Below are 12,788 nucleotides of genomic sequence, written 5' to 3'. Positions count from 1 at the left end.
GAACTGCAGCAGTGAAACAATGTGCACTTTCAGGGATAGTTGTAGGTGGATCCAATTTATCTGGACATGTAATAATTGATGATGCTTTCTTGAGAGCATTAGTCATTCCTGTGAATGGTAACTGATTTTCTCCTGTTCCGCCTAATCGAAGTTTATGGAAGTAATCAATAAACTTGGGAATACTCATTTTCATCATGACAATTTCGTTAGCGAGATCAACTGTTGTATCATGAAATGCTGCATCGTATTCTTGAAGAGATACTTTAAACAAATGACTGAAAACTGAATACAAATATCCACTGCATCCAAACATATTATCAATGTTTTAGATGCTTGGAAATAACAATACAAAATTACACAGGAACCAACACAGCCTAAAATAACAATTCCAACAAAGAAAAGCATATTCCATGATTGACTTGTTGTAGAAGATGAGCCATCCGTAATTTGTGAAAAAACTTTAATAATGTTTTGTTCTTGTCTTGACATATCTTCTAAATTAGCATCATCATTTGTTTGGTTCGTTTCTGTTGTTGATGCTGAATTCTTCTTGAGATGATTGAATGATGCAGAAACAGTTGATATAACTGTTTTTGGAAGTGTTTTGTTTGATTTCAATTTCTTGTACTGCAAATTAAATGTGACAATCCATGTAATGATGATAGCGACAGGAATACAAACCATTAATGAGATAATCCATGCTTTCTGGCTTTAATCTTGTTTGAGAATGTATTCTAAACAGACTAATAATGCTGAGCTCATTTGTTCGGTTGCAAGATCATTGTTATTTGTTGCTGTCAAATAATCTGATCCGCGAGCATCATCATATGTGATTTCATCATCAGTAATCAATGATCCAATGTGTGTAGCAATCAATGCTGCGATCTGTGCAACGGATGACTTCATTGGATACTCCATCGACCGGTTTGTGTAGAAGTTAAAGACAATGGTGGATCCAAATACCATATCTCGAGCTTTTTCTAATAATTCGTTGCCAAATTTATATGATCGAAGAGATGACATCATTGAACTTGTGGATGAAACTTGTGCTGCAAGGTATTTCAAGATCTCCCTAGATCTCACGTCATCACCAAATCCGGTCAATGGAAATCCTTCTTGTAAATGAATGACATCTGTCACTTTTTCTTCAGGTGATTTCGGATCGGGAAGTTCCTCGAACAAGAATTTTGCTGTGAATGCGGCCAACATGTTAAGTAAGTTCCTCATATATGATATACCGTACATGAAGACTAAAGGTGCATTCAAATCTTCCCTGAATGTTGTGTAATAAATGATTAATGCTAAAATTGGAACAAAAACAGTAAAGAACCAACCTAAACATGTAGACATATACATGCATTTGATGGCAGGAATCCTTTGTTTCTCAATTTGCCTTGTTAATGTTGCTAAAACTTCGATGTTTGCATCTTCTTCGGCTTGTTGTTCGTCATTTAATTCTTCAACTGACTCCATTTCGGTGAGAGACATCATGTTTTTGCCATCAGAACCTTCAACACTCTCAGGAAGGCTCGGGAAGACGAAAACTCCTAATCCGTGGACAATATCTGCACAAACTTGCTTACCGGCTTGAAGTTGTATGACATTCTCCATCCATACCTTGTATTCTACAGCGTTTGCGTTGATGTCGCCTTGGAATTTGGCGTATTGACGAGCAACAAATCTGTTATTAAGATAAAGACTCTTTAACTGGCTAACTTCGACATCTGCAAGTTCTACAGCTTCATTTGCTGATTTAATAGCATGGTTAATTTCAGCAACTGAGCCTTGAAGAATTAAATCCCAGATATTACGAATACGATTCTTCGCTTTGTTGAAAATTTTGTTCAGCTTTGAGATCTTACTCGTGAGAGCAGGTGTAATCTTTGTTTCGCGCGTATTCATGATATAACCAATATTAGACATGATAATTGTTGAAATTGAGTCTTTCAGGTTCAAAGCATTGATACTCTGTCCAATGTATATCAATGTTGGTGTAAGTTCTGGGTAAATTGCAACGAATTTTGCGTATTCTGCCCAAAGATCGATTGATTCTGGCCATTCAACGATCGCTGCTTTGAAAACTGAGAAGTTTATACATGCAGGATGGCAAAATGTGTATCCTGTACCAACAACTCTTCTGAATTTTCCTTTTGATCCGAATAATGTGATATCTTGGCTTTCTTCGAACTTATCGAGAATGACAAGGTCACGTTTGTATCTTAGTCGTACGTATACTTGTGTTAAAAGGAAGCAAGCGACAGCTATTGCAATAAATATTTCAAAGAATATTTCATTCCATCTTTTTAATGATAGAAGTTGGTATAAGTTCATGCAGCATAAGATGAATCCGAGGAAAGAACCACCTAAAACCATGACTTGATGTAATTCCAAAACAAAATTTCCTCCATTGAAGCATGTTGTGCCACAATAGACATATCCGGCGGCTGATATACATATCATCGCTAACGATGGCCATTTCTGGAAGTATGTTGTTAAGGAAGAAACAAAAGTGACAATTAAAGTAGTGAAAAAGAATTTCCATTGCGGACTTGCTTCGATTGACATGAAGGAACATGGTCTGAATGTCAAAGTGATCAAATATGCTTTAACCATAATCCATAGATATGGAATTACAATTAAAATGCCTATAATCGATGATACAATTGATACCACATCTTTTGTTCTTCCTACAATAAGGGAACTGATGATTTGACCAAAGTATTGGACAGAAATTGGGATCAAAATGAAAGGTCCAACGGCAATGTAGATCGCAAGTACATTGGTTGAGATCTTTGGAACTTTGCTTGTGGTTTTGTACATCCAAGCTGTGATTAAAAGATACATACCAAAAAGAAACAAGATTAAACTGACAATATCAAGGATAATATACTCGTTTCCGAGTCTATATTGAACAGGAATTAAGTGAAATGTAAATGTGAGGATACTCATCGCTTTATATGTGATAGTATTAGGGTCGTAGATATCGTTATTTGCTGCCATGAACGCACCGCCAATCAATTGGAGCATTCTTACAACTGATACAAAATTGTACAAAAATGGCATTCTTGGAGCGTAGTTATCAAGGTAATTGAAAAATGAAACCATCGCATCAATTACTTGAGTGCCTATGGGTATGTCTATTAAACCCTGATACCTACTACTAACAGACATTGAAAAGTCCATGTTACGGCTTGCAGTAGTTGATGAGTCTTCCATAGGTTAAAAATTTAACTTATTTCGTAAAAATTGAGGGTGGTTTGAAAAACAAAAAAGAACAGTAATAAAAAAACGATTTTTTCTTAATATCTTTCAGGGGTGAATTACTTTGTTATCTAAGAGAGGGGAATAAATTGAAAATGGTTTCAAATGTGAAATTGAATATACCGTATGCTCAAAATGAATTTTTTTACATATCTTCGGATGATAACTTTCATCAGATATAAAATGTGAAATGATGATTTTTGATTTGTTGTGAATTTTTTGAATATAGTATTAATATTGAATATGCTTTTTTTCTTTACAATAATTTTTACTGAATAATTAATATATAGACATATCTATACAACATATTCTTTCGATTATGTAAAGCTATGAAAATGCAAATGCAAAAATAAAAGGTTAATCTATGATTTTTGCACTTATTTCTTGAGTTTCAAACTAATTCTTCAGATCATTCAAATTAATTATACCTTTTCAAATTTATGTGTGCATAAGAGGTAGGGCAACGATAGGTCAAAAAGGCTTCTCTGTATGGCATTCCAAACGGGAACCGCGGTTGGTTACCATGGATTTCCGTCACCGGTCACATTTTAAAGATTTTTAAAGCCTTATAAAAATATGCTTTGTAAATCATTTTTTGTAAATCGGCAAAAATTTGGTAATTTTCTTCAACTAATAAATCTGCGAATAGCATTTATAATACAAGAACAATCTTTTAAAATGCGTTTGATTCATTTTTGTATAATTTCATATAGGCACATATATTCTTCCGGGACTTTCCGTGATTTTACCGTAAAATCATTAGTTTACACCAATTTTTCCGTATTTTGAATAGTTTACTGCACTTTTTCCGTAAAATTGAGTTACGGGAATCCGCAAAATTTCCGGACCTCATTTTTCATAGAATATAATAATAATATTTGATAAAAAGATATATTATTTATATTTTTGATTTTTGAATTACGGAAAAAGTGAATTGTTAACTTGATTTTTTTATATGGTTAATTTTTCAAATGATATTATGAAGATCTAAAATATTAAAAGTAAAAAATTGAATTACGGAAAAAGTGAGGTCAAAAGTGAAATAAGTTTGCAGAACAATTTTCATTGAAATAAGACATTGAGTATCACACTTTAGTGAATCAACATCTATAAGAATGAAGTGTTTTGAAGCTGAAATAATATTGAATAGAAATTAATTTTTTCTGAAATTTTGAATGAAATTATGGGAAATAAAAAAATTACTAAATATTGTATTCATACAAATATATTATTTTAAAGGAAAAATAGATGCTGATAGAAACGATGAAAAATTTTGAAAACTTTACAATTAATTTATGTTCGTTAACCACAGAGCTTGCAATCCAAAGCTCACGTTAGACTACAAGAGTCATGAAGTCTCATACTAAGGGATATCCAACATATATTTTAATAATCTAATGTTTGTGACAAATATTCAACATAAAATTAAGTTTTCGTTTCGTTACAAGGCATTCATACTTTGGAGATATCATATTTAATGTACAGAAAGTTAATATTAAACAATACATGCTAAAGAATTAATAAATAAGATAATAAAATAAATTTATACGTAATTACTTTCATTTAATATGCTTTATGCTGTATAATATTGATTAAGAGGCATTAAAAGGTTCCATAGTCTGCTTTTATAGGCAAGATTTTTGATAAAAATTTAAAATTTTGAAAAATGATGAGAAAAGGAAAAAAAAGGTAAATGAGAGCAAGAGGAGGGGAAAAAAAGAAAAAGAAAAGAAAGGGAAGGGAAAAATAAAAGAAAGAAGGACATATAAAAATTTAGATGCGCATTCTTAATGCCGAGGCGGCTTGCCGCCGAGGCGCGATTTTTTTAGGCCTCTACGGTAACCCGGCAATGTTTTTTTAAATCTTGTACAGCCCTACTTCTCTGATAGATTTCCTTGCCTTTTGGATATGCTATAATATATAGCCTAGCATGATAGGATATGATGTCAAAAGTTAGAACATAACTTAGGATCTTGAGAAAAATGAAAAACAAAAATTACATAAAAAAAGAAAAATTTTATCTAATTTGTTTTTTTGGACGAATAAGTAATTTTATTGAATTTCAATACGACACATAGATTTTATTATTAGTAATAAATTATAATGGTTTACTATTAACAAGGAACCTAAACTAACTGAAAATTTGATTTCAAATATTGTATATGATTATCATAGATTACCAAAATATATTGCTATTTATGAGGATATAAATTTGATTATTAGTAAATCGTATAAATTTAATAAATATACCATGAATATTGAATGAATTCTTGATTTCATAGGGGTAAAACGCGCTTTTATATGATTTAGACAGAGAATTTATGAGATGTAAATAACACAATAAAGGTTTATATTGAATATTTTCTAAAAATAAATCGAAATTATAAAAAACAATACATTTATTCATTGAAACTACTTGACAAATATGAAACAAGCATTCAGGCAATACTTTTGAGACTTCAACGCATCTGATAATTTTTATATAACTTCACCTCTTATGCTTAGAGTGGAGGTATTGAGATCGCATAAGTATAGATGAGCTCACATTCAGATATGATGTGTGAACTTCTGTTTTCACTGCAATTTTGAATCAGAATATAAACTCAAAACAAGAATAAAATGATATACTCACTCTCTAAATGTGTTCGAGATTTAAAGTTGTATGAATAAAACGATTCATCTTTCGAAGCCTCCCATTTAATGAGAGACTTCGAAAGATGAATGTATTCATGTAGATGAAATACTATATATGACATGTGTGATACTAAAGATATCAAAATGTTCATTTTTAAGTGCAATAGAAGGGTTATCTCTCGTAAAATCTCAATTTAAGGAAGATTTAGAAAGAACTCCTTTCCTAAGTAGATAGTGTGTGGTTTCTGTCTTTTGGTTGATCAGGAACTATGAGATTAAGTCGGACAGAAAGAAGTTCTTTCCAAAACAGACTCCAAATGAGTTGTTCGAAAAGAACTTCCTTCTGTATATGGATAATTGTAGTTACCGCACTGAAGTATGTGATTGTGATGATGAGTTCTCGATAAATCTAAAATCGGATTAAGATTAATTGAAAACTCAAGTAATTCTTTGAAATCTTGTGTTGTCTGGCACTATAATAACCAAAGAATGAGAATATTATGTTGAATGATGAGTACGTGTGCTCGGCATTCGCCGAGCGAATTGAGTTTAACGTACTATGAAAAGTGACAAATTTGGGCTTTTTTTCCTAGGGTTATGATCTCTTCCTTTCTGCTCAATACGACAGAAATGAAAGAATGAATTTGTACTCCCTAATTGATTACTACAATCTGTATCTATCTTTAACATAGAATTAGCTGCATTGTGATTTATACTCCAGAATTATTCAATTTAAGATCAACCTCGTAAATTTTAATCATATTGCACCAATACTCCTACGTTGAGATAAGAACATGATTATACATACCAAAGCCCCATATTAAAAATCAAAATTTAGCAGTAGTAGGATATGACGGGTTTAGTGACTTTTTTTGTTACATCTATATATAGACGATGCATTAAAATATATTTATTTATAAACCATTAAAAAAAATTAACATTAATTTTAAAATAATTTATTTTATCTTTTATAAAAGAAGCTATATATAGATGATGTCAGATATTCCGCGATTAATTAAACATTGTTTAAATCCTGAATGGGTTTAATAATCATCCATGTAAAATTTTAGAACTTGGTAACGAAAAACTTCAGAAAAAATTAAACGAAAGACTATCAAAAGATAAAGTTGAAAGAGTAAATAAACTCGCTAAAGGTAATGGTAATGATGAAGATGAATTTGATGAGTTCAACATAGAACTTTAAGAAACTAATGATTATTTGAATTTATGAAATCAATTATTTGATTCATTCTTTCTTCAATCTCTTCTATCTTTTGTTAAATCATCAATTTTCATTAATGAGGTGATTCTTGATTGAGAATAGATTTCAAACTAACCACCCTTTTATTTTTGAAATTTTGAATCCATCAACTTTAAACATTTTATTCAATTTTACACGTTGTCAATTCTTCAAATTAATTTTTTATTATTAGCATAATAGTCATTAAATTCTTCAACAGATGAAAAAAATTTTTTATTTCAGTAATTGGTTTAAACAACGTTTATTTTTTGTTGAACATTTTCACTTTCATTTATTTCTTCCTCCTCTGTTTCATTTATTTTTAAAATCGGTTTCATTTATCATTAAATAAAATTAAAATAAGTGATGAAATATATTTTTTAATTAATATTAAATCAGAAATGGCGGCAGGATTCTTTAAAAAAATTATTATGGGGATGGTTAAAAAGTGCGGGGTGGTGGGTTTATAAAAGAAGATTATTAAACCCGTTGCAAACTTTTGGCACCAGTAGCGAAAACGCAAGGAACTATCATAGGTGGAGTATTAGTACTAAAGCAGGTAATCCGGCGATGGGAGCACAAGCAGGTAACGCAGTTGGTGGAATTGCTGAAGGAATACTTAATAAATAGGAGGTAGATAGTGGAAAAAATAAATATTATTTTTATCTTAGTATCGGTTGTAGTCTTTGATAAACTTTTTTCCTTTATTTAAAACTTCTCTTATTGGGGCAGCTTTTGGTGTTATTGATTCAGCAACGTCACTAATTGCTTCTTTATTCTTAAATATCCAATTTGCCCCCTTCTTCAATGTTTCCCAAACTTTACTCGCTCCTCTTTTTACTCTATTCCACAGTTTCTTAAATATACCTGCAGCCATAGTTGATTATTTCATTTTAAAATTAAAAATTCATTTTCATCTTTTAATTTTGATTTTTTATTTATTAATAAATGACGACTAACTATTTGGTGCCAAACACTAAACCGATTAATGGAAATGTATTTCATTCATTCGAAAAGATAAATGAAATATTCGCAAAGAATGATGGTAGAAGATATTATAGAGAACTTGAAAGTTCATGCTATGACTCTGATGCTCCATATTTTGATGATAAACAAACTCATTTAAGAATTACAAATCCGGCTCATGATGTGAACCAATTAGGTGACACATATATTAAACGCAAAGTTAAAGCAACTCTTGTTTCAAATAAAGCTTTCACATGTGATGTCGCTTTTAAATGCATGCGTTTATTCGTTGGTTACAAATCATCAAATCAAAGCTTTAAACAATTAGAAGTAGAAACCGAAAGAGGTGATGCCGGTTATCTTCAGATGGATTGCGCCCGTGAATCTTTCGCATTTGCAACATATAAACCAAAATCAAAAGGAAAGTTAAAAAGTTTGTTCATTCGTTATATAATAATGTTCAAAAATATGATAACTCAGTATGTGGTAAATATATTGACCCTTCAGAAGTTTTCAAGAAAGCAAATGAAGAAGTTGATATCACTTTTGATATGATTATTCCGGTAAATGATTTGTTAGCATTTCAGGCGTTCGATGATTATCCTAAATCATTTGGTGATATCATTCTTAAATATTATGTTTTCAGGGATACTTTAGTATTTTGTCAGGTTGACCCGTTAAGAGTTGCTGATTTACAAAATTACGTTTATGAAAAGATAACCGATGAAAATTATGAAAAGATTATGAATCATGTTTATAAATATGATCGCAAATTCCAACAAATCGGACTTCCTGCCAAATTAATTACAAGCTTAGCCGCTACATCTGCTGACGCAACAGTTGATGACGTTATTATTTCATGCACAAAGATGGAAGTTTTAGAGGATAAATGCATTACCAGGATACGGTTTAATTGAAGAATCAGTTAAAGCAATACCACGTTTATACAGTAAGATCCATTCATGATTCCAGCTCAACATATTGACGTTCGTTCACTAAATGGAGGTTGCATCACTCCTGAAGGTATCAGTTCAGATTTCTCATACGCTCTTCATAATGTTACAGATGTTGTGTTAACATTTCCGAAGAATGCAATGCAAAGAACAGTTTTAGAAAATCCAATGCTTCGAGGTCTTCAGGTCACTATAGATTCCAGAAACTTCCCCGATCAAGCGATGACCACAGTGGGCGACATATTCTTTACACGTATGCTTCAAGCTTCTGATTTAGATGGAGTGAATGAATGCACAGAAGAATACGAGGACTCATTAATAGACCCACTGAATGCAGATGATGGCACGCCATTAGCTAGAACATGGAAAGACCAAACTTCATTCTTATGCACTATTCCAGTTCAACGTGATGGAGCGGGTATATTCTTTGATGGATTAGAAACTTTCAACTCACAAGTTACAGTACAAGTGAAAGCTTATCCAATCATTCAGGGTGAAAATGACACTTACTGTTCAAAGGTGACAAATCCTCCTCAGGTTTGGTTTACTAGGACTACATATTGGACATGGACACCGGATGAAGGTTTGAAATATCATCCAACAGGTACACCACCACAGTATAGAAGTTCATATGATGAAATATTGATGAATAGAAATGTTTAAAATTATAAATTTATTTTTGATTAAATGGATTTAAATTCATACACTCCTTATGAAGAATTAGCAGGAGTATATAATACATACGTAGATGATATGATTAATGAAGCATTGAGTGATAATAGAAATGCTCTATCTAAGGAAAAATTAATGAAAATTCCATATTCTGAATGTTACTTAAATTCAATCACTGCAGCAATTGGTAAACAAAATAAAGGTAAAACATTAACGATATTAAAACAAATTATCATTATTGCTAACACTTCCCCCTATTCACATGTGTTAATTTATATCAACCGTTCAGGTTCACCTTCAGATGATACATTTGAATCTTTAAAGCATTTAATCAAAATTCCAATTATTTATTTATCACAAGAAGAAGCAGAAGATTATTTAAAAAACTTTTTAATGTATAAAGAATTATATAATACAATCAAGAAGCAAGGATTAGAGGATAAAATTATTGATAAACAACGGGATGAATTATTTGAAACACTTTCTATTTCAAATTTTGATAGAGAATTTTTGCATTCACTCATTTTTCTAGATGATGCAGTGAAATCAAAACTAATAACAAATGAGAAATCATATTTTAATCAGTTATTAACTCAATGTCGACACATTCAGTGTTCATTCTTTATGGCTGTTCAATATTTCAAAGCATTAAGCACAAACATTAAATCAAATCTATCAACACTTTTCATTTTCAGTGGGTTTAGTCGTCAACAGTTGAACGTTATGCTTTATCAAGTGAATTTACCAATGAGCATTAATGAACTTTACACACAATATCAGCAATTAGGTGAACATGGAAAAATAATAGTTGATTTAAATAAAGGAGTGTTAAATTTGATTAACTTTTTATAATTAATTTTTATTTTTTATTTATAATTAAACATGACAGAAATAGCAAATCTTCTACAGGTTCCATTAAAACAAGGAACAAACAAAAAGGGTGCATATAATAGAACTATGAAAGTTCCTGATGGAATGAAAGAATTAGTTCATATTGTTGCTGGTCTTCAAAAAGATGTTAAACAAATGAGAAACGTTTTAACATTACCAGAAGCTCAAGCATATGCCAAACGTCAAGGTCCAAATTGGGAAGCACACGAAGCAGACATTACGGGTCCAAATGGAAAACCTGATGGTATAAATGAAGTTTTCGTTACTGATGGTCAAGGTAATATTAAAGTCATAAATGGTTATAAATTAACTATAACTGATTATCCTAAACGTAAAGCATATAATGAACGTTATCCTATGCAATTTGATGAAAATGGAAAAGCTGTTAAACAATACATTGGAGAAGGTGAAAATGGTCCAATTAATTCATACCGTTATAATCCATATTCTTATTTCAATGAAGAATTAAATGCTATTGAAGAGGGACCGGATGGATTACCACGATATTCTAACCAGTTTGATGGTCAATATGCAAATATTAGACCTGAAATTTCAGCTAAGAAATTCTTTAAAGTTGCTTTATTCGATCCAGTTTTCGCAAATGTTAAAGATGAACTTAAACAGCAATTCCAACTAATTATAGTAGCAAGAATTGCATCAGGTGCTTTATCTCAAGCATTCAAAGATTTAATTAAGAAACCATTATATCAGCAATGAGGTTTAACTTATGATTTAGTTAAGGAATCAGATAAAAGAAAATTTGAGAAATCAGATGATTATAAGAATGCAATTAATGAATATATTAGGTCTATTAATTACAATGAACCAGCTAAAAATCAACTTCAAGAACAAATACAGGGAATAATAGATTCAAAACTTCCAGCAAAATAAAAGTTTAAATATATTTTTTTATTCGATTATAAATGAGAAGACGTTTCACTAGTCAAAAGAACACTAACGCAAAAGCAGAGATTACGGTTGGTTATAACGTAAATGATGATAAATCACGAATTATTCAAAATGTTAAAGTTAATGTTAGCCCTGAATTAACAAGGTCAGCAACTCAACCAAATTTATTAACTCGTGACTTACCGAAGAATGAGGAGAATGAAGAAAACCATGAGAATGGAGACCCAATCATTTTATCTGAACCCGGTAAAGAACCTGTTGAAATTCCCACTTATCCAACATACCCCCACCTCTTTCATCAAACATCGAGAACCCATATAAAATAGACATTAATTCTGAATTAATGAAAATTTACCGTGATATAATAATTAATAATTATAATTCAATAATAAATTTAATTGATCAATCCGGTTTAATTATTTTACCTTATGAATCATTAATTCACATTATCGCCATTCTTTGTGATGTTCAAGATTCAGACGTTAAGATTCAATTTTTCATAGATGATGAGGTTTCATGCTGCGGAACAGTTGCAAAAATAAATCCTATAAAGGATATTAGCACAATTAAGATATCAAAGAACGGAACAACAACTGAACTTCATTTAACATATAATGATATTTATAATAAAATAGTTGATGAATATAAAATATCACTTGAAAAATTCTTTGTTAAGGCTATTTAATATTCAAGTATTAACATTATCGAATAATAATCCTTTGAATCATAATCAATAATAATTGACCTTTCACCAGTTTCTATCGTTTGTTTTATTTCTTTTTGTTCCCCACTATCCGGATCGGTCATTGTAATTGTTTTTGTTATAGTATCAGCTTTATCTTTAACTTCAATCTTTTTTCCATCGGGATATTTAAACCAAAATTCCAAAAATTCGATATTGTCAATCTGTTCATATTTTAATCTATCAATTACATTTTTAATACCATCTGAAAATCTTATGAAATGGTCATTATATGGGTTTGATTGAACTAAATTTGAATGAAGTGAAATATAACCTGTTGATGAATATGACACTGACTCATATTTTCTGAAAACACTAAAATTTATAACATGAATGAATTTCTTATTCGTTGAATTTATGAATTCTTGAGGTAATCTTATTCTAGTTTTATTTATCACTGGAAAATAACGCTTTACCATATTTTTAATCGTAATAAAAAATGTCAATTATCAATATTATTTCGAATAATAACTGTGAATTAAATTTAACAGTTAGCGGAATTTATAATGTTACTCTCGTT

The 12,788-nt window shown here is 30.7% G+C and overlaps 4 protein-coding genes and 1 pseudogene across 5 annotated transcripts, besides 3 other annotated features; 3 read left to right on the top strand and 2 right to left on the bottom strand.

The window, feature by feature from the left end:
• Positions 1–711: 711 nt before the first annotated feature.
• TVAGG3_0307990 lies at positions 712–1,262 on the bottom strand (annotated as a pseudogene). The gene has a single exon. A coding segment is annotated over exon 1 (551 nt).
• A 1,640-nt stretch (positions 1,263–2,902) lies between these two features.
• TVAGG3_0307980 (guanylate cyclase protein) lies at positions 2,903–3,216 on the bottom strand (the record flags this gene model as incomplete). The annotated part of the gene is made up of 1 exon (XM_001297650.2): positions 2,903–3,216. A coding segment is annotated over one exon (314 nt), but the record flags the coding sequence as incomplete, so codon positions are not given.
• A 1,729-nt stretch (positions 3,217–4,945) lies between these two features.
• Positions 4,946–5,138: a mobile genetic element.
• Positions 5,139–6,405: 1,267 nt separating this feature from the next.
• Positions 6,406–6,453: a mobile genetic element.
• Positions 6,454–9,141: 2,688 nt separating this feature from the next.
• Positions 9,142–12,788: part of a mobile genetic element that runs on past the window's edge.
• TVAGG3_0307950 (uncharacterized protein) lies at positions 9,742–10,568 on the top strand (the record flags this gene model as incomplete). Its single annotated transcript, XM_051229732.1, has 1 exon — positions 9,742–10,568. A coding segment is annotated over one exon (827 nt), but the record flags the coding sequence as incomplete, so codon positions are not given.
• TVAGG3_0307940 (uncharacterized protein) lies at positions 10,753–11,334 on the top strand (the record flags this gene model as incomplete). Its single annotated transcript, XM_051229731.1, has 1 exon — positions 10,753–11,334. One exon carries the CDS (start codon positions 10,753–10,755, stop codon positions 11,332–11,334), a length of 582 nt encoding a protein of 193 aa, XP_051099461.1.
• Positions 11,541–11,852, top strand: TVAGG3_0307930 (uncharacterized protein; the record flags this gene model as incomplete). The annotated part of the gene is made up of 1 exon (XM_051229730.1): positions 11,541–11,852. One exon carries the CDS (start codon positions 11,541–11,543, stop codon positions 11,850–11,852), a length of 312 nt encoding a protein of 103 aa, XP_051099460.1.

The sequence above is a fragment of the Trichomonas vaginalis genome, chromosome V (assembly GCF_026262505.1).
Source record: "Trichomonas vaginalis G3 chromosome V, whole genome shotgun sequence".
NCBI classification, from domain to species: Eukaryota; Parabasalia; order Trichomonadida; family Trichomonadidae; genus Trichomonas; species Trichomonas vaginalis.
The sequence above is the reverse complement of the archived record's forward strand: the minus strand, read 5'-3'. Positions and strand labels throughout refer to the sequence as shown.